Here is a 27,372-nt window from a genome sequence, read left to right as displayed (position 1 = left end):
GCTGCAAATGGAAACCAACCTTGGTGTTCTGATTTGGGATTTATTCACCAGTGAGACTAACTTTTAAATCCAGCCCTTCCCAAACCTCCAAGGCTGTAAAAGGACAATTCAAGAAGTAGAAAAATGAGTGGAAATAAACTAAGCTGTTGGGCTTTCAAATTATACAAGGCCCAAGGGCTGAAATTTGGAAACCTCTCCTCCAGGTTGCCTACACACAATTCTTGATTTACCTAACAGGTTGGACCAAATGTTAGAATCTAAAGAATGTGCTGGAACACAACCTTTAGGTGGCTGAGAAAGCAAAGAAATAGAAGCTGACACACCAAAAGAAAAAATATAAACTTAAAATGTTTGCAATTTAAGGGAAGTGCAGTGATGGGGCTCCTTGCTTTTCTTCTGGTGTATTAAAATTAATTTGAAAACTATTCATTAAATCCTGAATTGTAGCCACAGATATCTACATTTGTAACCTATCAGAATATAATAGATTGATAACTAAAAATCGTAGCAATGTCAAACAAGAGAAAAGTAAAGTGCTATATTGCTAATGTCAGCAATTGTTTATTTTATGAAAAACTAGAAATTGCCATTCAGAACCATTATACTGATTTGCTTGTTGTAGTGGAAAAGTGTGAGAGTTCATCATGAGGCCATTTTTATTCAAGATGGTTATTTGGCCCAATATATTTAGGAAAGATGTAATTTCATACAGTTTTTAACTGACTCATTTTGGACACCAGTTCTGATTAACACTGTTTTCTCGAATCCTTTTGGAGCTGAAGTCACATGTCCCATATCCTGTTTAAAAACTCTGAATGCTTGAGAGGGATTAGAAAATTTGAGGAGAGACATAGCCATATCTAATGCAGAAAATTTCAATCAAAGTATAGATTTTTAAGTAGCAATGGAAAATGCTGGAAATTATCAGCTGATCAGGCAGCATTTATGGAAAAAGAAAGAGTTAACAATTATAGAAGACCCATGGACTGAAATTTAGAAACTTCCACTCTAAACTCTTCAACCACAGTTTATTACTTACCTGGCGCACTGGACTTTGCTAATTTGCTAGTGAGGTTGATATTTTCCAAATTTTTATAGTTCAGTATTTGCTTATGTCAGATTTGCTTGCTTATGGGATTGAATAGCTAATTGTATGAAATTATAATGGTTACTACGTTGCAGAAAATCAAATGTTTTATGTGCAATTGACGCATTATGTCAGTATTTTCACAGATGCTGTGTAACCTGCTGAGTGTTGCTAACATTTTTGTTCTTATTTCAGATTTCCAGCATCTTCTGTTTTTAGATTTTCATGGATTTTTAATGCCATGTTGTTTTTGAATTTTTGAAAAGTGTAAATTTGCTGTTGATAAATTTTATATAAGGAGTACCCTAAAATGAGCCATTGAATTTAATATTGAATTTGAGGAATAACAGTAGTTTAACACTGTGCTGAAAATTATAATCTGCTAAGTTTGACAATTACCTAAATATACATCCCACAAGTTCTTTGCAATTTGTTTCATATTAAGCGTTGGTTATATTGGCTTGGAAATGTGATATCTGATGCAATGTGTTGTGACTCTGTAAATTTGTTGGGATGTTTCTGAGATTGTTTGAGGAGCCTTGGGATTACACTAATTATTATTGCTTGTTTAGATTTTGTTCCAGAGGCTCACTTTAATTGATTAATTTGGATCCCCATCTTTGTATGACATTATGGGCTCTGAGGCTGCTTAGGAAGTTTCTTTAATACCCTGTGATGCCCTGATGAAGTGGCAATGGTCTATTTTAGTTTTAAAGTTCAGTTTGCTTAAAAATAGCTCTTTCTTAGCTGAAAGTGAATTATTATAAGTTATTCTCTGGACTGAACTGTGCAGGGTAATTATTTCTTTCTGTATCTAACTGGTTTTATGTTTTTTCTGTCTTTTATTCTTCTGAATTGTAAAAGTTCTTGACTGCAATTTACTAGTGTGGTTGATATTTTCCTAGTTTTTATAGTTTAGTATTTACTTATGTTGGATTTGCTTACTTATGGGATTGAGTAGCTAATTGTATGAAACTATGATGGTTACTACATTGCAGAAAATCAAATGTTTTATAAAGTTGCTCTGTACAATCTTTCTTGATTGAAATCATTAGACCAGAAATGGAATTGAATGTTTTTGACTGTACTTTTATTTCTAAATACATTTGACCTATTAAGATGGTTTTATTCTTTCAACAGGTCTTGAGGGGGGTGCTGCTGCTTCTGGTTATGCGTCTGGCATTGCTGCGGGCAGTGCTGGTGGAAGCAGCAAAACCACAGCAAAGAGTTTATCTGCGATATCTGGAGAAAAAGAGGAAGGGAATAAGAAGAAAGTTCGTAGACAGTGGGAGTCATGGAGTGCAGAGGATAAAAACTCATTTTTCGAAGGCTTATATGAGGTATAATTGGTTTACAGAGGTTGATTTGATACCTATGACACTTAGTACTATAGAGATGATACTGTCATGATTGCTGTTTAAAATCTGATTTAACAGTTAAATATCTATTTGTTTGAGTTACAAATTCTTGCCATAAGGTAAATTCTTTAAGTTCCATTATTTCCCAAAAGATCATTGCCATATCTCCCCATATCTTCAAATTTAATATCCCCTAATAGATCCTGTAAAATTGCAGAAGTTCTGAGGTGCAAATGATACTGTAACTTGTGGATTCTACAAAACCTTGTATTATACAGGACCTTTAAAATTAGCAGTGTCTTAAGGTATTTTCTATTAGTGATTATAAAACAATTCAGCACAGAGAGATTCTGGTGATATTATAAGCATAGATACTTTTAGTAAAACTACAAATATGTGGTCAGAAGCTCCTCTGTTACAAATGATTGCAAAAAGACTATATGGTTCTGAAAATTGACAGAGGGATGGAGTCAGTGGCTAGGGCTAAATTTGTAGCAGGGATTCTACTCTCGTCAGATGCTCTTTTCCTCTGAAAATATTCCTGTATGGCTGTTTGTTCAGACTGAATCCTAAAAGTCTAGTTTGATTTTGCTCAAATGTTTCCATTTTTCTGAACACCAGTATCAATGTGTTTTTCATTTATTTTGTAGCATGGGAAAGATTTTGAAGCAATACAGAATAACATAGCTCTGAAGTACAAGAAGAAAGGGAAGCCAGCAAGTATGGTGAAAAACAAGGAGCAGGTTCGACACTTCTACTACCGTACTTGGCACAAGATCTCCAAATACATCGACTTCAATAATGGTGAATACACGTTCCAAAGGGACTAATTTCATCTTTACTCTGCTGCTTGGACGCCTGTTTTGTTTCAGTTTGGTTTCCTCTGTGTTGTGCAGAATTTCATCTTTTTTTTATATAGAATGCAAGAGTGATAAATTCCTTAGTTTCATGTCCAAGCTGACACATTATTGCTACAGTTGCGATCCTAATTTTCTTTCTTTATGCTGACATCATATGTACTTACCAGTGTTTTTTCTAAAAAGAGAATTGTTTATAAAATTGCTTGAGCATGTCTAATAGCACGCAAAAAACCTATGTTCTATCTATATAAAAGGACCTAAATTGCTCTTATCTAACATTTGAGTCTCAATTTGTAGTCACAAAAATTAATCAAAGAGAAATGATAGTGTGGGCAAAAGCACTTGGATTACTTGTGATTAAAGTAGAATTTCTTCAGCTGAATTAATATTTTACTGGGGGGGGGGGTGTGGGAGGAAGCCAGTTTGCACTGATTTGCCTGATATTGATTTGTACATCCAATTCAATGTTTGAGTAACAAAAATAAACCTCTAATCAACTGTATCAGAAGTGCAATGTATTTTGTTGTGATAGAACTGAAGAATCAAAATAACTCCCAAAGTGGCTGACTCCAGTAATTAATTTATCCCCCTTTTTGAAGAAGGCATTGTGAAGCAACGTATTAATTAACATATATTGGAGAATTCAAACTGCAGGGATAATATGTTCATTCTAGAAGTGATAATTTGCAGCAGCATTTAAATATTCATAGTTTCTTAAGGCTACTCTCCAGCAGTCTAGTCAGTACACAGATTGTCCCATCAGGGAAGGATTTATGAATAGCACCTCTTTTACTCTACATTTTAATTTATTTTTTAAATGGGTGGGGTATAAAATGGGGAGCTGATATATTTTGGTTTATTTTGCTCTGTGTGCAGAAGAGCCAATTTTGTCTCCAGAATTTTTATGTGCAACTCATTAGTTGGTCAGATGTGATTTTTCATCTTTATAGCATATGCAACAATTGCTGAAAATTGTATTTTGTTTGCAGTATTCTCTCGAGGCCTGAAGAAATCCTCTCAGGAGCTCTATGGGCTAATATGTTATGGAGAACTGCGCAAAAAAATTGGTGGATGTGAGTATTTTGATGGGTTTGACAGAGCAATAGACTTTGTGTGGTTGCCATAATTGGAATGAGTTATTTGGATTCTTGTTTACCCTTTGCAGGTAACTTTCGTTAGCCGTATAAGAACCTGTAATAGCAAATCATCCTTGATCAATTATGTTCAATCCACCTATTGTTTCATAAAGTAGATACTTGAAAAGATTTGAATTATGACTGACATAGGAGCTATCATCTTTTTATTGAAATGTTACAATGAGACCCCATTTGCCTGTTTGCATGTATGTAAAATATCCTGAAAGATTATTTAAAGATGAGCAGGGAATTCTTTCCTTGCCCTCCTTGCAACAGCAATACCAAAAGCAGACTAAATAGTCATGCATTCTTTGTAGGAGCTTGTTAAGTCTTAACAGACTCACAAGTTTACTTACATAAGGACTTTGATTTCTTTACAACAAAATAGTGACTTTGAGTTAATCAGGGATATCCTTGGTACATCATCAGATTTTACCCAGATGCAGCTATTATTTTTCTCAACGAGGTAAACAGCAAAGAGAAAAATATTATGTAGGTTTGTTTACCCAAATGAGCCTTCTCTATATTGCAGCTTTCTATGTAGAATTTTGAGGCTTCTTGCCACCAGATAGCTTAATGGAAAATCAGAAGTCATGATATTAATTTTAGTAGGTGGAGTGTTGCTGCAAAATGTACTTGATTATTTTGGTAAGCTGCTTGCTGAGTATGAGATTCATAGTGGCACAGTTCTTGGAAAATCCTTTGATTATAATCCATTACATAAATTAGGGTATTGGTTTTGAAGATGTTTTTAGATCAAATAAATAAACTGATGTATATCAACTCTTGTCTGAATAGTCAAGTTGTATATCAACTTGCACACCAACTCCTGTCTGAATAATCAAGTGTACAGTTTTGGTCACCCCGTAATTGGAAAAATGTGGTTAAGCTGGAAAGAGTGCAGAAAAGATTTACAAGGATGTTTCCAGGACTAGAGGGCCTGAGTTATAGGGAGAGGTTGGCCAGGCTAGGTCTTTATTCCTTGGAAGGTAGGAGAATGAGGGGTGACTTCAGAAATGTTTAAAATTATGAGAAGCATGGATACGGTGAAAGGTAACAGTCTTTTCCCCAGGGTAGGGGAGTCCAAAACTAGGGGGCATAGATTTGGGTGAGAAGGGAAAAATTTAAAAGGGGCCTGATGGGCAACTTTTTCCACCTAAAGGGTGGTGAGTATATGGAATGAGCTGCCAGAGAACGTGGTTGAGGCAGGTACAATGTTATCATTTAAGAAGCACTTAGATAGTTACATGGAGGAGGGAGGCTTAGAGCGATATGGGCCAAGCACAGGAACTGGGACTAGCTGAGTGGGCACTGTGGTCAGCATGGACTTGTTGGGCTGAAGGGCCTGTATCTGTGCGGTATTGCTCTATGACTCTAAAAAGAGAACAAATTTGTCCTGATGATATCACCAAACAAGTTGTATGTTTTGATATTCTTACCAATCAAGTTTTCTTGTGAGCAGTACTGTATGAAGACTGCAGTGGTTCAAGATGGCTGTTTGACACGACAAGGGCAATTAGAAATGCGATAAATCTAGGCTTTGATTGATTGATTATATGCCTGTTCTAATAAATGCTTAAAGATTGTATAGATGGGAGTAGTATTAAAGACATTTTCTGAAGTAAGAATTTGATGCCTTGAGGTAGCATTTAATTCATGCTAAAATGGTAGATTGAATTAATTGCCAATGTTATGCTGATCCATTTATTTTATAGGCATGGATGATAAAAATGCAGCCAAACTCAATGAATTAATTCAAGCTGGGTAAGTGATTTAATTTAAAGTTAGCCTGCAACCATATACTAACTTAGTATAACTAACCTTGCTTATCTTCCATAGGGCTGTCCCAAATTAGAAATTTTTGTTTTGCAAGGTCAAACAATTAATTTATTATGATTTGGCATAAGTGATAACCTGAACTTGTAGCCTTATTTTGCATTTGTCTACTGCTTTGCTATCAATGTGATGGTATGTCATAGTCTCCAGTGACCACACCACCAGATCATTTGTATATTTGCATTTCCTTTCCTTCTGAGTCAATAATTTCCCAGCATAACTACACTGTCTTGACCTTAATTGATTATTTCATTATGGAGTTATAAAGAGATCTAGCACAGAAATGCGCTCTTCAGCCCAAGTCATCAATCATCATTTACACTAAATTTATGTTAATCCCATTATTTTTATTCTGTCTTCATTCTCATCAAACCCGCACCCCCCCCCCCCCCCCCCCCAAACCCTCGTTCATCTACACACTAGGAGCAGCAATTTACAGTGGTCAATTAACCTAACAACCCACACGTCTTTGAGATGTGGGAAAAAACTGGAACACCCAAATAAAACCCACAGTCATGAGGAGAACGTGCAAGTTCCGTACAGACTTCACCTGAGATCAGGATTGAACCTGGGTCTCTGGCGCTGTGAGGCAGCAGCTTTACTAGCTTCCCCACTGTGCTGTGCACAAAAGATTATGATCTAGATGTTCAAATAATTTTTGATAAAATTTCACAAATAATTTTTGATAAAATTTCACATTTAAAAAGTGCCATTTAATTGGAAATCATTGCTAAAACCTGGAGGTGGAAAGAAAATGACTGAAAGAAGTGACACTAGAGGTTCTAGTTAGGGGAGTGATATGCAGGATGGATGTACAGAATGGACTGCTCTGGGGATTGGTACAGAATTTTTTTTTATGATCTAACTAGGCAGCCTGGACCTGGAAACACCTACTGTATTGGTATAATTAGCAGAGATACTAAATGTGTTTTTTTTGGTGGGGGAGGCCGGGTGGTAGGGCAGTAGAGTCAAATAAGCAACTGAGAAATTCAAGAAAGACCTGGGCAATGTTTCCAATAGAGCTACCACCCGGCCTGTGGATAATTTGAAAACAAAGTTATGTGGTTAATGGTATGGAACTAACCAAAGTGGAAATTAAAATATCAGTGAGTAATAATACATCCTGTGTATATTCAGCATCTTCTGCTTTTTTTGTTTTTTTTTCCTTTTTATATAACTGACCAGATGCAGTGATTTCAAAATATCAATTAAAGTAGCAAAACAATATTCCCAAAACCAGTACAAGCTTCAATCCATATTACCCTGGTCAGGCATATCCTGAATATTGATTCATTTCTAGTCATCAAGGAATTTTACAACCTTTGGAACTAATGCAGAAAGCGACCACAAAACTGTTTTATTTCTTTCCAAAGACAACTATGAGGAAAGATTATATTAGACAAAAACAAAGTTGTGCAACCTTGTAGGTGAATGACAAAGGGCTTTCTATAAATAAATAGCATTATGGGCAGAATCCAAAAACTTAACACGATACACAATTTCAAATACAACAACAATTTTAAAGCATGGGGTAATTTAACAAAAGTTTGTGAAAGGAAATTTCAGGATGAAATTTCAGAAAGTGAAAATTCAGAGGTGATCAACATCTGCTTGAAATGGTCTTATGGAAAGTTGGAAAAACTTCACTTCACCCAAAAGAAATTTGAATGTTTATGGAGAGATCGTAACTTTTGTATTAGTGGATGTCTCTATATTATAACGCTGTGGTGTGTTGTGGTTCTGCTTTGTAAGATTTTGTGACCTAAACAATCAATTAGAAAAGTTTTGAAAGACTTGCTAATACAAAGTTTCTCCAATTTGAAAGTTAGAGCTCTGATTGATACTCTTTGCCACACTGATTTCAGATGGGCTGCCATATTTGATTGGAAAAACTTATAGAAAGCTGTTGTGTCAAGTGAACTCTAAGTTTATAAGATTTGTTTGTCCTTCTCCATGATTAAAGTGATTTGATTTTTTTTTCTAATTAACTCAGGGCTACAACTGTGCGATACAAAGGTCGCAATTTGCGAATAAAAGCACCAATGTGCCGGGCTTTGAAAAAACTCTGTGATCCTGAAGGTAAGTTCTAGAAAGTTATCTTTGCTACAAGTTTAAATTAAATTTCTGAGGGGCTGTTTTAAGAAGATGTTAGTAACAGACAAGGAAGAGGAAGGATGGGAAGAGCAAATGTTATCAAATCTGACAACCTGTTGGCAGGATCCATAAATGCACAGTGTGTAAATATAAAACTGGTAACTTTTAAGTTTTAGTAACCAAAATTGTAGCTTTTGTAAGAGGGGATTTCCAACTGGTTGTGAAAGTAGTGAATGCAGAATAACAACTTCCTTCTGTTTCTTTCTTCTCTCAATCAATAGTGATGTTTTCTGAAGTCAGGTTTGCCTAGTAACCATTTAAAAAAAGATACTAAATTAGTCAAGGCAGCTTCTTCCAAGGCCAGTCACATAGCTACAAATCAATTTTTTCCCGCTCTTTGTAGTTTTGTAATTGTAGACAAAATACTTACAGTTCTGTGCGTTAGAAGCTATACTTTGATAGTAATGTCTCAGTTTCTTCAGTTCCTGCATGCACTGAAGGAGAACGTACATACAGTACATGTTATTAAGTTACAAGATTGAAGTTTAAGATGTCCATTGAAAAAAGATAGTTTGCCTAGCTCATTTCAGGTATCTAATGGAGTTATCAGAGGAATAAGGATTCTTTTGTGTCTGTGAGATACAATCATCCTTATTCAGTAGGGTGGCCACCATTTAATGAATAGCTGGAAGCTTGCCTATGCTTTGTATTGGTAAGATGTTTGGTCTTAGTTGTTTAAATTTCACCAGCGCTCCTGTATCAGCTTGGGAATTTGTAAATTTTGGCTTATACCTGCCACTTGGGGATGTGCCGATATTGGAAAAATATATATACGTCAAGTTGCAATACAAACATATAGATTTTTCACTGGTTTGATGGACGCTATTGAGCATGGTGTGGATGCTGTGTGCTAGGCACTTGGCTGACTAATAAATATTGAGCCATCACCTGAAAGTCCGAAAAACAAGATGTAAATTAAAATAGTAAGTGTACTTTCATGGAGCATGAACCCACTGTGGTTATGTTTCTGGATTTAAAGCAGAACCTGGACTAATAATCTAGATATATATAATCAAATCCCATCATGACATCAGGGGAATTTTAATTAAATAATCTGGACTAAAAAGTTTGCTATATTAATGGTGACCATACATCTTATTGATTATTATTCACTGGTAAAATAGGAAAGGAGCTTTGCTCTCTTTTCCAATCTTGCTATTGTGTGACTCCATGCCTGGTTGGCTTCTGAAATAGATGAAGAAACCACTCAGTTTGTGCCAAGTATAGTTAAATTACAGTTTACCAAAAACTCTATAGACTATCCAGCATTGACCAAAGTATTAGATACATACATGTGACAAAGGCACATCCAGCCTGGTCAACTTTGCTATGGTCTCTTCAGTAATGTCTGGGGATTTGTGCCAACATTGGAAGAGTTGCGCTATATACTAGTCATAGTCGTGGAATCTAACGTTCCAGCCACCATTTTGGATTTCACCATGCCTTCAGTCAGAGAGGCCAACTAAAGTTGGCGCCACAGTGATATATACTCAAAAAAAAAGAGAGATCCACAGAGTCCTCAATATTATCCAGATCCACAAGTATTGTGGCATCTGACAGAGCAAACCTGCCGGTTAACCTGTACCTCCCTATTGATGACTGTGGAGGTGTTCTCTTTCTGTCAAAAGTACTTATTAGCACTGCTGCTAAATGAGCTTGCTGAATTCTTATGAACACAGTTTCTAGACTGACTTTTCAGCAGGGGTGAGAGAAGTAAAACAGGTAAAACTTACTTGACCTTATTGCCACCATTCTACCTGTTGTTGCTGTCTAACAGTATTGATAAGAGTAACCATCAAAGTTCTCTCAACACCTTTCGTCATGCTGTGTAAAAACTTTCATTGTGCGAAGTAGGTTAGATTCTGAGTACATCAAGCAGTTTATTGATGGTCAGTTTGTTTTTCTGGTACTCCACCATAAACCTGACCTGGCATACTTCTCACTCTCACTATTAAGTCAAGTGATCTTAGAAGTGACACCAAAATAAGGTTAAACTGCAGCACCAAATATGCTAAACAACAAGCTTTTTATTCCAGATTTATTCAATTTTACATAAATTTCCCAGCTGTCATGATGGGATTTGAGCATATATCTTTGGGGGTTTCTGGGTTAACAATCTAATAGGTATCCAGAGCTAGTCTCCAGCCTGACACAAGATATCAATTTAGTTCACACCACTGAAAATCATAATGAATAACTGAGGTGCTGGATACATCAAAGCAATGGCCCCTAACTACATAATGGTTAAAATGCAAATGGGCATTTCTAGAATAGTTGAACTTCTGTCCAGGCTATTCCAGTACAGCTACGACACTGGCATTTACCTGATGCAATGCAAACATGCCTAGTCATAGCCTACCTAAAAAAAAAAGGGCAAGACAAATCCAATTTGGTTAAATAGTGCTCCATCAGCCAACTCCCAATCATTGACAAAAATAATAGATGGGATTATCAACTGTGTTAACAGGCACCACTTTCAGATTTATCTGTTCAGATTGGGTTCCTCCAGGATCATTTGGCACATAATAACATCCTAGGTCCAAACATAGAACTCCAGAGGTGAGATGAGAGTGACTGCATTTGATGTTAAGGCAGAGTGGCAGGTTGAAGTGGATGGCAATTTAGGAGAAAACTGTCTACAGGCTAAAATCATACCTGACACAGATTATCTGTTTGAGGCCAGTCACATAGCTACAAGTCAGTTTTGCAGTAATTCCTTAGCATGTGGTCTTAGTGGAACCATCTTTATCAATGATGTTGCCTGTGTCATGTGGTCAGAATGAAGATGTTTTGTTCATGATTCTACAGTGTTCACTTCCATTTATAATTCTTCAAATAATGAAGCAGCCCTTCTCAATACATACAAGTGTCAAGCAGTGACTGCCTCCAATAAAAGAGGACCTCTTGAAATTCAACATCATAACCCTTCTCCCACCATCCCCAAGCAACAACATCCTGAGGATGGAGAACTATCATTGACTAGAAGATGTACCAGTCACACACATGGTATGTCTTCAAGAGGAGATGAGAGACTACTTTCCAGAAGTCATGAGTGTAATGGAATACTTCCATTTGCATAATGTCCACTGCCTTAAACATTCACACATCCACCACAAGTGCACTGTGGCTGTAGTATGTACCACCTGCAAGACCACTTTAATAGAATCCTCCAAATCCATTAATGTACAGTATGTCACTTTGAAGAATGGGCAGCAAGCACATGTGAACAACCATCCCTAAATTCTCCTAAGTCAATCACCATTAGCAACTTGCAAGTATTTTGCACTGCCTTCATTGTTGCTGAATCCTGCAACTCTCCATCTAGCAGCATTTGGTAATACTACACACTGACTGCAGTAGTTCTAAAAGACCACTTCCCACAGTCATAAGTAATTAGGGATGGGTAATAAATGCTGGTTTTACCTGCTTTGCCCAAGTCCCAAGAATAAATTTTAAAAATAAGCATGTATGCATGTATATTCGCACTTTCTCTGTTAATTTTTGCAAAATAAATTTTTGTGAACAAATTTGCAATGGAAATTTGACCTGGTAATGTAAATGGTTTCTAAAATTAGAGGCACTTAATCTCCACTATTAACAGGAGTAGATTATTAAAATATGACAAGTTTATTAAGACTGGAGATTCTGCAGATGCTGGAATCTGGAGCAACACACACAAGAAGTGCTGGAAGAACTCAGCAGGTCAGGCAGCATCTATGGAGAGAAATAAACAGTTGGCATTTCGGGTCGAGGCCCTTCATCAGGACTGGAAAGGAAGATGGCAGAAGTCAGAATAAGAAGGTCGGGGGAGAGCAGATAGGTTTATCTTAAGGGACAAGTTTATTAAGACTTTTTATTATAAATGTCAACAGTATATAACAATATACATTGGTACTTTCCCAGAAACATGCTCTGAGTGTTAAGAAAGGAGAGTATTAGTGGAATAGGTGCCGAAAGGGATTTTTATTGTACTACATGTAAAGACTTGCATTACTGATAGCCCAAACTCTGCTCTCCCCGCTGCTCCCATGCTGCAAGCCTACCACTGGACCCCTCCCTTTTTTTTTTGCTGCTTGGTGCTGTGCCAGAAACCTGGCATAGCAGCTGTTCTACCGATGTGCACAGCGGTGCTAGAAACCTGGCACAGATTCCTGCCCTCAGTTTGTGCTCCCCTGGCAGTAAATAGTCACATGGAGTGGAGATGCTGCCTGTGGTGTTGGGCACGCTGGGAATAGTGGTGCAACAACTCTGTGCTGTCCCCTTACTGGAGTGGTGACTGTGGTCCATTGTTGGGAACCAGCAGCAACATTTCCAGCAACCAGATAAATTTCTGGGCTGTACAGATATTTGAAGAGAAGGAGAGACAGCAGTTTTCCTCACATCCAACTGTAGATGATGAGAGACTAGGGTGTGGGCAATCTGTGAACATGTGGAACAGCCACTGTCAGTTCCGAGCAATGGGTTACATTGATCATGCTGATCTGAGCTCCTCATCTCTGTGAGGAGCTGCCTTGCTGCGTATTCCAGCCCTCACAGGCAATCTGTCCATTCTGAGTGATGGGGTGATTAGGTGCTGTCAGAATACCAGCCGAGGAAAGGGATTTGTACCAGGCTTGTGGCATGGCAGCAATGACGGCAAGGTTTCATAAGATAAGATCTTTATTAGTCACATGTACATCAAAACACACAGTGAAATGCATCTTTTGTGTAGAGTGTTCTGGGGGCAGCCCGCAAGTGTTGCCATGCTTCCGGCGCCAACATAGCATGCCCATAACTTCCTAACCTGTATGTCTTTGGAATGTGGGAGGAAACCGGAGCACCCGGAGGAAACCCACACAGACATAGGGAGAACATACAAACTCCTTACAGACAGTGGCTGGATTTGAACCCGGGTCGCTGGCGCTGTAAAGCATTATGCTAACCACTATGCTACAGTGCCTGGGTCCCAGGGAGTGCAGGGGGTTCCCACCACAGTAGAGGTAGTTTCGACGCTCTGCAGAGTACCATTGTAGATTGATAGTTATACAGCGTGGAAATGGGCCCTTCTGCACAATTCATCCCTACCAACCATGTTGTCTACCTGAGCTAGTCCCATTTTCCAGCATTTGTCCCATATCCCTCTAAACCTTTTCTATCTATGTACCTGTCTAAATGTCTTTTAAACATTGTAATTGTACCCCACCTCTAACTGCTCCCCCACTGACACTTAAGTCACTTGCCCTGCCACATTTCCCAATTGTATATAATTATAAAATGATTAAGTTATGTCTGTGTATACTGATTCTGTTTTCTGGCAGTCACTAACCCCACTTCATCTTGGAGATATATATATCCAATTTTACTTTTAAGTTTTGCATACGCAAAGTCACCACTTTGATGCAAAATCCCCTCTACGTGATGCAAAATCTTTCACAGGTTTGATATGGTTAATTGGAAACTATTATCGCTCTCTCAAACTATCTCTGGTATTGTCTTATTAATGTTTTTTTTTCCCCTGTCCATCTGTGCTTTTTTCAGTCCTTTTGGCATGCATCATTTTTCTAAAGCTTCTCTTTAGTTCCTTTCCCTTTGGGAATACGTGTGGATGGTGTGCTTTCAAAATAAAGCCCCTTAAATTTGAATTTGGAGAGGAGTTGTGAGGAAAATATGGCCAAGAAAGAGGTAACTGTCCCAATCCCAATCTCTGCAACCTCAATTTATGCCCTTCATTTGCAGTATATCTTTACTTCCCCAATATCTTTCACTCCAATCCTAAGCTTCATCAGTATCTCTTTTCTGTCAAACTGCATGGTTAATCTTTGTATCTTTTTATGTTGCAATCATTTATCTCCTTGTTCTCTCGTAACAAGCGGTTAAGATTGCTTACATTCAGTCTGCTTCCTTCTGTTGTCTCCTTTTCTGTTACTGCCAACCCCCAGACTGTCGTGTGATTGTCTTTTTTTAAAATTATTCTTAGGAATTAGTGATGAAGAGGATCAAAAACCAGTTCGACTTCCTGTGAAAGTGCTCCTTGAACTACTGCCACGCAGTAACTACACCTGGGCAAGAGTTCAGAGTTTGGCACAGAATCCTCGGCTACGGTAGAGAATAAATTTCTAATGTTTATTTATGATCCGTTCCTTTGTTTTGCTGACAACAATTTAGAAAATTTTACCCTATTTACACTTGTGTTGTGTTTCTGTAGCTTTACTTTTTTATATAACACTAGTAGAATGTCTATAGTACAAGTGAACCTCGCATTGCAGGGGTGCTGCATTCCTAGAAAATGATGCGTATCACAATTTTTCAGTAACATTAAATTGCATTGTCTACAAATGCGTCAAAAAATGCAAGTTGAAAAGAAATAAATCTTGTGTTTATTTATTGACTTTTTTCCCACACAAATTCTGCAAGAGCAAACTTTATTCTGTATCTCAAATTTCTGGGTAGTGACTGGTGAATTCTGCCAGGGCAAATTTCCATTACCCAAACAGGGTTGCCTGTATCTTGGAATGAGACTTCTATATAAATAACTAATACCAGACTAGTGCATTTAAGTAATCCAGACTTTTTAATTGATATTTGGCAGAAGAAGACTTGAGAGTTAAATTAAAAATTGTGCCAATTGGAGGGGAATTGAATTTTGGGTCTGGGTATTTCTAAACAAATCATTCGAAGGTGGTGTTGACTGCATACTACTTACTTTGATGCATCTGAAAATACTTTAATAGAATATCAAGGAGAAAATTAAACCTTCTGGGCATTTGCCAAACTTGCTAATAATAATGAATGTTCAGTTTTAATTGAATTACATCATTTGCTGTAGAGTATTCATTCATCAATAACCAATGGGAAAACTTGATCTTTCTGTGTATGTGCTTCATATATCTTGCCTGTGTCCTTGGATGAATAAAGTGGGCAGACCTCCAATTCTCTGCAAGTTGCTCTACTTTGGAAAGTTCCTCCTTCCCAATTCCGTAACTCCCTGTGGTGGTACGACAGATCATGAGCTGTCCATGTGCAAAGTGATAGATATAACTCCACGTTCATCATCTTATGCAACAGTACGTTATATGGTACATCACAACTAAGAAGTTAAAGTTAACTTTTCCGCTTCTTGCTAGAACCTGACAGTTGCATTTGCAAACTGAATTGTAGTTTATAGAGTCATAGAGCATTACAGCATGGATACAGGCCCTTCAGCCCAACGAGTCCATGGTACCCATCCAGCTAGTCCCAATTTCCTGAGTTCGGCCCATCTCCCTCTAAACCTCACCTCTCCATGTACCAATCCAAGTGCTTCTTAAATGATACTATTGTACCTGTCTAAACCACTTTTTCTGGCAGCTCATTCCATATACTTTCAGTCCATGATTTTAACTACCATTCCTTGTATGTGATTCTATTAAATGCAATGCAGTATTCTTACTAGTAGTGTACTGTTTGATGGACTGGGTTTTATTCTCTTACAGGATGATGGTGGAACTACATCGGAAAGTTTCCAGCCTCATTGATTTCCTCAAACATAAATGGGCGTTACAGGAATTCAGAATTGTATCCTTTTCAACTTGAGTGGACAAGAAAGCCTTGCAGCCAGTTTATCAATGAATTCCAGGCAGTCAGTTGGCAAAGCATGCTCACTGCTTGGCAGATATCCTCAGTGAAACATTCAAGCCATATTACTTATTGAGCCTTTTTCACTTGCAGTTGGTAGGCAGGAAGTACTCAATCAGTATTTACAACCTGTGTGACCTTCAGGGGCAAATCTATGGAGTGATCTTAATGGAGGAAGATGGCTCAGAGGATTTTGGGGAACTTGGAAAAAGACTTTGTATTCCTCCTGACCCACAGAAAGCTTTGCTGTTGCTGGTTTTGCATGTGGCTTGCAGTAGTCTGTTTTTTGAACTTCTGGCTAGGTCATTTTTTGGCTACAAGTGACAACATGGCACTTGAAAAGAATTGGGGTGGTTACAGGACATGATGGTTATAAAGTGCCATATATTTCCAGCATAGTTCATCAGCATAACTTTCAAATCATTATTGCCCCATGTCTGCAGAGTGGAGCAAGAAAAACTGGCCTCCTTGTGTTAAATCCAGATATATTTTGTGGACATATGTGGGGGAAGAAGTGTGTTTTTCCCTGCTACATTTCTCCAGCTTTTCCAGAGTGTGTTATCTTTTTTTTTAGATTTATCCTGCTGCATAATTAACACAATTCCTTTGTTGCAGGCAGCTGGAGAGCTGTAACTGAATGTTTACCAGTGCCACATTGTGTACCTTAGTACTTGTTTCTGTGAGATACAAACTTTTTTTTAAATGATCTGCTTTTTCTAAGGTAAAGTCAGCAAGCCTAATCAACTTGTCCTGGATGTCAAGGGTTGGATTTTTTTTTTAAAAAGATAGCTTTTGGCAGGTCTAGAGGATCAAAACAAGTAAGACCATAAAGGAATGTAAAATGTGTAGGGGGATACCTAGGTGCGCAAAGAGAGTGCATGAAAAAGCACTGGAAGGCAAGATTAAGGAAAATCCTAAATTTTTCATTAGTATATTCTGAGGGTAGCTAGGGAAAAAGTAGGCCACATTACGGACCAAAGTGATACCCTGTGTATGGAGTGAGACAATGCAGGTGAGGTCACTTTGGAGAAGAAAATTGTAGTTGGAGAAGTCAGAGAGAATGGAATTCTAGAACAACATACAATATCTCCTTCTCAATGGTATGTTTTAGAAGGCTTAGAAGTGGATAAATCGGCTATAGATTTAATGTGAGAGGAAGGAGTGTTAAAGGGGATTTGCAAGGTAAGTTTTTTTTTTACATGGTGTGGTTGATACCTGGAATGCACTGCCAGTGGAAGTGGATGAATCAGATATAATTACTATGTTTAAGAGGCATTTACACAGACATTTAAATAGGCAAGACATAGGATACAGTTCTAATGCGGACAAATGGAAAGAGTTTGGATAAGCAAAAAGGTCAGCATAGTCAGGGTGGGCCAAACAGCCCGTTTCTGTGCTGTACGAATCTATGACTCTATAACGACTTGTGTATCTCCAGTTACTATGAGGCAAGAGAGGAGGTTGCTGGGTCTTGACTGAAATTTTCTCTGACTGCAAAAGAATTGTCAGATGAATGAAGGATACCAAATAAGCTACATTTTACTTAAGAAGGGCAGCCTTTTTTCCAAGGGACGTGGGCTTCGCAGGCTGAGTCAGCATTTAATTGCCCATCCCTAATTGCCTTTGAGAAGGTGGTGGTGAGCTGCCTTCTTGAACTACTGCAGTCTTTGAGATGTGGGTTATGGTGTTAGATGGAGTTTCAGTTTTGACCCAGCGAACCTGAAGGAATAGCAATATATTTCCAAGTCAGGATGGCGTGTGGCTTAAAGGGCAACTGTCAGGTGGTGGTGATCTCATGCTTTTGCTACCGTTGTCCTTCTGCCTGGTAGCAGTTGTGGGGTAGGAAGGTGCTATCTAAGAAGTCTTGGTGAGTTGCTGCAGTGCATCCTGCAGATGGTACAAACTGCTGCTACTGTGTGTCGGTGGTGGAATGAGTGGTTGTGAATGGGGTGCCTATTAAGCGGGGTGCTATGTCCTGTGTGGTGCCGAGCTTTCTGACTGTTGTTGAAGCTGCAGTCATCCAGGCTAGTGGAGAGTATTCCATCACACTTGAGCCTTTTAGATGGTGGACTTGCTTTGGAGAGTTAGGAGGTGAGTTATTCATGGCAGGATTCCTAGTCACTGACCACATTGTGTATTAGCTACTCCAGTTCAGTTTCGCGTTAATGGTAAACACCAGAATATTGGTAGTAGGGAATTCCATGATGGTAATTGAATGTCAGGGGGAGACGGATGGATTTTCTCTTCTTGGATACAGCCATTGCCTGGCGCAAATGTTACTTGCCACCAATCAGCCCAGGCCTGGATATTGTCCAGGTCATGTTGCATTTGGTTGTTGACTACTTCATTATCTGAGGAGCCATGAGTGGTGCTGAACATTGTGCAATCATCAGCAAACATCCCTACTTCTGACTTCAATGATCTTCCTTCAATCATAAAGTAGCTGAAGATGGTTGGGCCTAGGATACTACCCTGAGGAACTCCTGTGGCTGAGGTAATTGACTTCTCTCTATCGCAGCCATCTTCCTTTTGAGCTAGGTATGATTTCAACCAGTGGAGAGTTTTTCCCCTGATGCACATTGACTCCAGTTTAGCCAGGGTTTCTTGATGCCATGCTTGATCAAATGCTCCCTTGATGTCAAGAGCAGTTACTCTCACTTCACCTCTGGAGTTCAGCTCTGTTGTCCTTGTTTGGACCAAGGCTGTATTAACGTCAGGAGCTGAGTGACTTTTGCGGAACCCAAACTGAGTTGCTGTGAGTGGGTTGCTGCTGAGCAAGTGCTGCTTGATAGTGCAATCAATTACCTCCTATATCACGTTGCTAATGATTGAGAACAGACTAATAGAGTGGTAGTTGGTTGGGTTGGATTTGTCCTGCTTCTTGTGGACAGGATGTACCTGGGCAATTTCCCACATTGTTAGGTATGTGCCAGTGTTGTAGCTGTACTGGAACACCTTAGCCAAGGGCATGGGGAGTTCTGGAGCACAAGTCTTTGGTACTATTGCCAGAATGTTGTCAGGTCCCATAGTCTTTGCTGTATCCATTGCCTTTAGGAATTCCTTGATGTCACATGAGCAAATTGAATTGGCTGAAGACTGGCATCAATCGTGCTGGGGATCCCTGGAGGAGGCTGAGACGAATCATGCACTCAGCACTTCTGGCTGAAGATTTTTGCAAATGCTCCAGCTCTTTTTCTCCTTTGCACTAATGTACTGGGCTCCCCCATCATTGAGAATGGGGATGTTTGTGGAGCCTGGTCTTCCAGGGAATTGTTTAATTGACAGATATAATCTGGTGGTTGTAGCATTACTTGGTATTGTTTATGTTGTTTGGTGTGCAAGTAGTCTTGTCTTGAAGCTTCACCAGGTTATTTCCTCATTCTGAGGTATGCCTGGGCCTTTTCCTGGCAGGCCCTCCTGCACTCTTTATTGAACCAGTGTTGATCTGCTGGGTTGATGGTAGAGTGAGGGACATGCTGAGCTATGAGGTTGCAGATTGTAGTTGGGTAAAATTCTGCTGAAGGCCCGCAGCACCTAGTGGATCTGCCCTATTTTAGCATGGTGGTAGTGCCACACAACACAATGAAGTGCTTTTTCACTGTGAAGACAAGATTTCATATCCACAAGGACTGTGCATTGCTCACTCTTATCAGTACTGTTGTGGACATACGCATTTGCAACAGGTGGATTGGTGATCAAGTAGGGTCCCTCTTGTTTCCCTCAGTGCCTACCGCAGACCCAATCTAGCAATAGTGTCCTATAGTGCTCTGTCAGTAGTGATGCTACCAAGAATACATTAAACCAAGTAATTACAGGCTACTGAGTCCAATGTCAGTGGTAGAGAAACTGTTGGACAATATTCTGAGCGGAAAAGATTAACCTGTACCTGGAGAAGTAATGATTGGTCAGGGAAAGTTAGTGTGGCTTTGTTAAGGGGAGATACTAAATTTTTCAAAGTGGTACCTGAGAATGTCAGAGGATAGTGCAATTGATGTAGTGTACATGGTCTCCATGAGGCCTTTGACAAGATCCCACATGGGTGACAGGTCCAAAAAGTATGAGCCAGAGCATTTTGGCAAAATGGATTCAAAATTGGCTTGATGACACCAGGCAGAGGGAGATGGTTGAGGGTTGCTTTTGTGATTGGAAGCTTGTGACTGGTGGTGTACTGCAACGATCGGTGCTGAGACCCTTACTATTTATTATGTGCATTAGTAATTTGGATGTGAATGTAGAATATATGATTAGTAAGTTTGCAGGTGATATGAAGATTGGTGTTGTAACGGATAGTGAAGAGGCTAGTCTTCGGTTGCAGATTGTTATTGAGGTGGGTGGGGAAATGGCAGATGGAATTTAATTCTGAAAAATGTGAGCTTACATTTTGGGACAACTAATAAGGCCAGGATATACACAAACTTTGGTTGGATCCTGGGAAGTACTTTGGTACAGAGTGGTAGAATTATTCCTGAAGGCAGCTATATTGGTAGATAACGTGGTTATGAAGTGTTACAGAATACTTGACACCTTTTGCTGGTGCACAGAGTATATCACTAGTTAGACCATTGCTGGAGTACACTGCAGTAGGAAAGATATGATTGCACTGGAGAGATTGCAGAGGAGATTCACAGGATGTTGCTGGGATGAAGCATTTCAGCCAAGAGAAGAGACTGGATAAGCTTGGATTTATTTTCTTTGGAGTGGAGAAGGCTGAGGGGTGACCTGATTGAGCTTGACAAGGCTAAAATGTTAGGTAAACGTATAATTCATTCAATTAATGTTTTCAAATGGCTTGTCTCTTGTTTCTCCTTGATGTTATTATTTTCAGCGTAAGTCATTGGAAGAGCGCCAGCAGGATTCAGGATATGGTGAATCAAGGATCATGGGGTTTGAGGAAAAGACAGAACTCCATCTCTACCCTGCAGAGAATTGTACTTTAACTGTACTGCCTGGAGTGGCAAAGGTGGTTCATTCAAAAGCCTGCTGCACCGTGCACTGGCAGGAAACAGGAAGGTGCAGACAGAATATAAAGGACATTCATTTACTCCCACCAGCACAAATATTAGCAAGAGCCCCTGTTACAAAGGATATGAATGTTCCCCTCAGTCAAGGAACTCAGGGCACAGTGAAGGGACAAGTTAAACAAATTCGAAGCACGACAGATGGGCGAACTGGTTTTAAAACAACTGCATTGATGACTGGTGAAGGATCACAAAGCACTGAAGAGGAAATGCCTTCTCTGGAAAGTACCTCTGCTGGAGAGGCAATCTCCCAACAGGAAAGTCCAAAAGCAGAGGAGGTATTTGATGTGGGACAGCAGGAGTTAGGAGAAAATGGAGAAACCACATTTAATTCACCCAAATCTAATTCGGATGCTTCCACTGAAGAATGCATTGGTAATGAGGTACCTTTAATGGAGTCCCCAGAACCAACCACCACTACTGAGCTCTGTGTCTGTGGGGGTATGGTGAATATTGATGAGACATCTCCCTTGGACCCAGCTCCTCGCTGCATGAAGTCTTGTCAGAATTCTCTGTCAGTAGCTGCAGAAAGGTGTGCTTGTCAGGATAAATCCTCCGAAAAGGGTGTTGCTACCTTGGGCATAAATGGATTTTGTGGTGATCCCGGTGCTGTGCATCCTGGAACGGTAGAAGTTGTGGAATCCAACACTGAACAGTTTGCAGTTTCAGGGCCACAATTACCAACTGAAATCACTTCACCATCATCCAATTCCAATGCAGTAGATGATGGTGATAATAGGACCTTGCCTACTGTTTGCACTCATGAAGAACCAGTGGTGTGCACAGATGAGGTGTCTGATGCTGAATGCCATAGGCAGACTATGAATACTAGTTCACCCTCTCAGGGACAACCTGGTAGTGCCAGCATTGTTCCAAAGCCACCGAAAGAGGATGCTACCCACTTAGCCCAACAGGTGCTGGAGGATGGCTGGAATCCACGTACCTCCGAAAATTTGACATTGGCTGAATTGTACCTCATGCTGGGGAAACCCAGTAAATTGCAACTTGAATATGACTGGGTGCAGACCCAGCGGAACAACCCAGAGGAAACCGAGAGGACAAAGGGTACAAGTCAGGGGTTACTGAAGTGCTTGCTGCAAATTATCACTACTGAAGTGAATCCTAAATCTGTGAGTACATTAAACAAGTTGTTAGGAGTGAAAAGAATAGCTTCTACTAAAATGGTTTAAATTCAGATGGAAGGAATATTTAAGACCATTTGATATTACTTTGGTTTTGACTTTTTTTTAAAAAAACATCACAGAAGCCAAGGAGATCATAATGTTAAGGGATGTAAAGTTAGTACAGGAAAGTGGTGCTGAGTTAATAGGTCAGTTGTGATCTTATTGAATGGTGGAGCAGAAACAAGGGATCAAATGGCCAACTCTTTCTTGTGTTCTTACAGAAGGTAACTGATGAGTATTTGCCACGGGTCAGTTTTACCTTAAAAGGATACACGTTTATTCTCACAATATTAGTGTTATTGTGCTGCGAAGAGAAATCTGCTATTGTTCAAGTGCATGAAGCAGATACTAAAATGAAACACAGAGGCCCTTTTACTGAGTTGCTTTATGCACAATCTCTTACGCGTGTTAACATTTTTTATTAGAGACCTAATGCAGGTGATTTATATGTATGCACGTGGTTGTTTCTAAGAGGCTGCAGACTTTCTTAATCCTAAAAACTGACAGTACTAATGATCTCATTCCTTGAAAATTATTGCCATTAGCCATGGAAAATATTAACAAAGTTTATGATCATTGCTTAGTGTTTCAGTAAAATTTCTCTGAGCAGCTAAAAGGGTGTTTTTTAAAAGAAATCAGTCAAGGTTAGTGGCCCATTTTAATTAATCAGAGAAGAAATTGAGGCACTGCTGCCAGTGCAGAACATTGATAAGTGGTTCACTTGGATGACATCCTGTCCAAAAGTGAAACATACGATGTCAGTCCGGATTCTCTAAGTTTTAGAAGCATTACTGATGAGATGTTTGAATGTGGTTCTTCCTTATGCATCAAGTTGTCAGCAGTCTTTCAGAGAGAAAAAAATACTGTTAGCCCAAGTGTTCAACTTCAGGGAAAATTCAAGTTATTTCACCGTGGTGTAGAAAATTGGTATTGCACTGGTCCCCTGTCTAGTGCTACCCCGCAAAGTGCTAATTAGTTACAGTATTCTTGATCCTGGAATCTGAACACTGACTGCTGCTCTGTTCAGTATGGAGTGAATTACCAAAGCAATGTGCAGAGCTGCCTGTAAGCACTGGTGCTGGATGGGCTGGAGCGAGCAGTGCTGCTGCTCAGTGCCAATGTGGGGCTGAGGGCTGCACCCTTGCTAGCACCTTGAGCAATGGGCTCCTTTGGTCTCTGTCTTCTGCTGGATCTGCGCTAAGCTGATTCTTTTCCCCTCTGTTTGTTTGGCTGCACAACTTTCTACAACCTGGAGATTTCTGTATGGTAACAAGCTTAAGCTTAGAGCTTCAACCCGCCCAACACTAACCGTCAGAGGCAGCCATTGCACCAAGCCATGTGGTGATGAGATCCCATTAACTGTTTATTGCAGACACACCAATGGACAGCTGACCCCCTCATCCACGTTACGGGTGCAGCAGGTGGGAGGGCAGGGGTTTGTGCCAGGTCCTCAGTACAGCAGCACTGTCAGTAATGCCTTGATGCATCTATAAAATGTTACTATGACCATCCTAGTGCTGATTCTATTAACACTCTTGAGCATGGGAATTCCCCTTAATGCTAAGCAAGGTACTGGTGTAAAATAAAAGCAGTTATTTTGGTTTCAGCAGTGAAGAAAGTAACAGTGCATTTGTGAAATATTTCAATTTTTTTTTGGAGTTTTAAGATTTAATCTTGAACTTTACTCTGGTGCCAACCTGTAAAAAATCTACAGCTTGTTAGGATCTGCCATGATCAGCATTCACTTTCAAATAGGAAGCCAATGAGTTAAATGTGTTTTTGCCTGTACGTAACAGTTTCAAAAACATTAGGATACTTTGTCTCCTTAATGTAGTGTATATCGTTAAGCTTTAAAACTTGAAATTAATTCAAATTGTTAGTTAGCATACCAATAATAAAGTATAATGAATAATTATATTAAGGGCAGTTTGCAGAAGTATAATAAAGTATAATGAATAACTATATTAAGGGCAGTTTGCAGAAGTCCTGTGTATAAAACTCCCAGTGTGATAGAACATGGAAGAGAAACAAAAATTGTTCAGCAAAATCATTCCGGTGACATCGGAAAATTAATTTAGCACTAATTTGGTAAACATGGATCAGTGGACTTGGAGATTTGAAGACCTCTGGAATTTTCACTTCTGCTCTCTCATATATGTCTCTTGTGTTGTTTTAGAGTCTAGATTCTAGTTCTGTGGCAGCATCTCCAATGAAATCAAACCATGAAGATCAGATGAACTCTCCACCAGGGAAAGTGATTACTCTTGCGCGTAGTCCTGGTTGTGTCCGAAATGCTCCAGCAATTCGGACTAACAAAACGGTTACTCCCACCAATGCATCAGGTTAGTGAACTGTGAAAGGGAGTGTGAGCAAACTCCACCTAGACACCTCCAGAGGTCAGGACTAAACCCTGGTTGCTGGAGCAGTGAGGCAGCAGCTCTACCAGCTGCACCACTGCATATGGTACTTAGAGTTAATCTCTTTTCAATAGTACTTTGAGCTAGTCAATTCAGTACAAAAGCAAAATCGGAGTTGCTTCGCTGTACAACAATGGTAAAATTTTAAATGTTGGAAGTTTCTTTTAATTAAAAATGGTGGTTCATTTTCTGTCCAGGATATAATAACATTTGCTATTTTATTGCCACGGGTTGAACTTTATTTTAGTTGTACTTATAAATGAACATGACAAAAATCCTCTTTAAATTAAATGTACGCTTTGTTCAGACCTGTAAGTTCTGACCAAGTAAAGTATCTAATAGATATTAAAGTGGCAATTAATATATAAAGACAAGACTTCTATTATCTTGTCTTGGGTCATATATTTTAACATCACAATAATGATAATCACCTTAAAAATGTGTTCTAAGCAGTACCTTCACAATTGAATTCAATGACAATGGAGAATGGGTAGCAATTGATGTACACAGTGGTATAAATTGGACTAAATATTAGAAAGTCATGATAGAACTAAGAATTTTGGCATTCATCTGCACCTTCACTGAACGATTGACCTTAGAGTAATTTTTGGAGGAATATTAAGTACCTTAACAATATTCAAAATTTAGAAGAAGTGAGTATTTTAAAATAATGGCAGCAACAAGAAATTTCACCAATTCATTCTAAGAAAATAGTTATAAATGAAGCAATCATAAATTTGAAAACTGCATTCACTGTCATTTTCTATTGACCACTTTCTTTATTTCATCAAATGCCTGACAGAAGTAATTGTTCCTGTGAAAATGGGATGAATTGCTGTGCACTATTAAAAAACCATTTAACTAGCCAACAGAAGTCCGGGTATCAGAATCTAACCAAAAATTAATTCAGTTCACTTGAATTGATGTCTGAAATTACTAAATTCATAGGTCATATAGCATGACAGTATCTTGAATTTAGTGCTAAAGACCATTGCTCTAGATCCTTAAGTTACTGTACATTAACAAAATTGGCATTAACCTGACAATGTGGAAAATGGTTCTGCTTTGTCCTGTTCATAAAAACAAGTCTAATGCAATCTGTACCATCCTATCAGACTACGCTCAGTCAGCAGCAAAATAACTGAATGATTCATTAGCAGTACTGTCAAATGTAGGTCACTGAATATATGGAGTAATAGGTGAGTTTTTGTTCTAAATTACAAGCACCAACTGTTTGTACCTGCATTGTTATTTTGTTCATAAGTCCTTGGCATAATTAGTGACCCTGTCTTCTCTTGGGCCTTAAAAGTCCACAAGCTCTCCAATGTAGACAGGGTACTCATGTATATTAAGTTAATTGCGAAATCATGTATGGTCAATACACTTAATTAATGGATGAAAAACCACACAATTGACTGACGCCCAATTGTAAAATATTTGTATGTTGCAAGTAAGAATAAAAATTACTTTATGCATAAAATCTTAATTATTTTTGTTTAGGAATGCGGAATGTGCAGAAAACATTGGTGGTGCCATATTCATCTAGTAGCTCGGGAAATTCAAGCAGTGATGCAGACAGTGGGGTGTTTGCAGTTCCAACAATTTTGCCTCCCAACAGTAGGCATAATAAGATGTTTTCACCCAGCAAAGAGACTGAGCTGACGTTCAGACAACAACTGGATACTCTCAGTGTAAGTTAATCTTCTGTGATTGATACCGTGGAAGAGACAAGATTGGTAATAGTGGCAGATTGTTGAAGGCTGAGAACGTTATGTATACATTATGGCACTGAAACAAATAGTCACAGCATTGGTGAACAGTTCTGTGCTAGTTCTGACTTGCAGAATCCAAATTAAGCATATTGTGTTGAATATTTTGCAATTAATGGATTTGATTTTTATTCTATTGCAATTAAATTGGTTGGTATTTAAACTTTTCATTAGCTTCCCTAGTCAGGAATATAATTGAAATACTGTGATAGCAAGACAACTACTAGAATAATTTGATTCATTTGAATGTTCAGTAGTTTAATGTTGGAATTAAATTTTGTTTTATAAAGTAATTAGTTTATATTATTCTTGTTGGCAGCAGTCTACAACTGGTAACAAACAACATGTATGCTAGTGCAGTTTACACAAAAAGTGCTGGAGGAACTCAGCAGGTCAGGCAGCATCCATGGAGGGAAACAGTCGATGTTTCGGGCCAAGACCCTTCATCAGGACTGGAAAGGAGGAAGGCAGAAACCAGAAGGTGGGGGGAGGGGGAGGAGCACACACCAGCAGGTGATAGGTGAGTTCAGGTGATAGAGGAGTCCAGGTAAGAGTGGGGGGTGGGGGTGGGTAGATGTAATAAGCTGAGAGGTGGCCACCCACTTCAATTCCACATCCCACTCCCATACTGACATGTCTATCCATGGCCTCCTCTACTGCCATGTTGAGGCCAGGCGCAGGTTGGAGGAAGAACACCTCGTATTCTGCCTCAACATGGATTTCTCTAACTTCTGGTACCACGCGCCCCCCCCCCCCCCCCCCCCCAAACTCCTTCATCTTCCCTTATTCCTGTGGCTCCCTTCCCCCTCGATGACCTGCCCATCTCCTCTCCTCTCCTCCTCCATCCTTTATTCCATGGTCCACTGCCCTCTCCTACCGGATTCCTCCTCCTTCACCCCTTTGCCTCTTCTACCTATTACCTCTCAGCTTATTACATCTTCCCCCTCCCCCCACCCACCT

General features: G+C 39.2%; 1 protein-coding gene across 3 annotated transcripts in view; it reads left to right on the top strand.

The window, feature by feature from the left end:
• cramp1 (cramped chromatin regulator homolog 1) overlaps positions 1-27,372 on the top strand; it is a 60,595-nt gene that overhangs the window by 10,324 nt on the left and 22,899 nt on the right. For all 3 annotated transcript variants that reach the window (XM_052022063.1, XM_052022064.1, XM_052022062.1), the window contains exons 3-12: positions 2,228-2,427; positions 3,096-3,249; positions 4,295-4,378; positions 6,157-6,205; positions 8,271-8,356; positions 14,388-14,511; positions 15,883-15,964; positions 20,850-22,172; positions 24,403-24,568; positions 26,144-26,334. In XM_052022063.1, the coding sequence (XP_051878023.1) occupies positions 2,228-2,427; positions 3,096-3,249; positions 4,295-4,378; positions 6,157-6,205; positions 8,271-8,356; positions 14,388-14,511; positions 15,883-15,964; positions 20,850-22,172; positions 24,403-24,568; positions 26,144-26,334 (2,459 nt within the window). The remainder of the gene's footprint in view (positions 1-2,227; positions 2,428-3,095; positions 3,250-4,294; positions 4,379-6,156; positions 6,206-8,270; positions 8,357-14,387; positions 14,512-15,882; positions 15,965-20,849; positions 22,173-24,402; positions 24,569-26,143; positions 26,335-27,372) is intronic.

The sequence above is a fragment of the Pristis pectinata genome, chromosome 8 (assembly GCF_009764475.1).
Source record: "Pristis pectinata isolate sPriPec2 chromosome 8, sPriPec2.1.pri, whole genome shotgun sequence".
NCBI classification, from domain to species: domain Eukaryota; kingdom Metazoa; phylum Chordata; class Chondrichthyes; order Rhinopristiformes; family Pristidae; genus Pristis; species Pristis pectinata.
The sequence above is the reverse complement of the archived record's forward strand: the minus strand, read 5'-3'. Positions and strand labels throughout refer to the sequence as shown.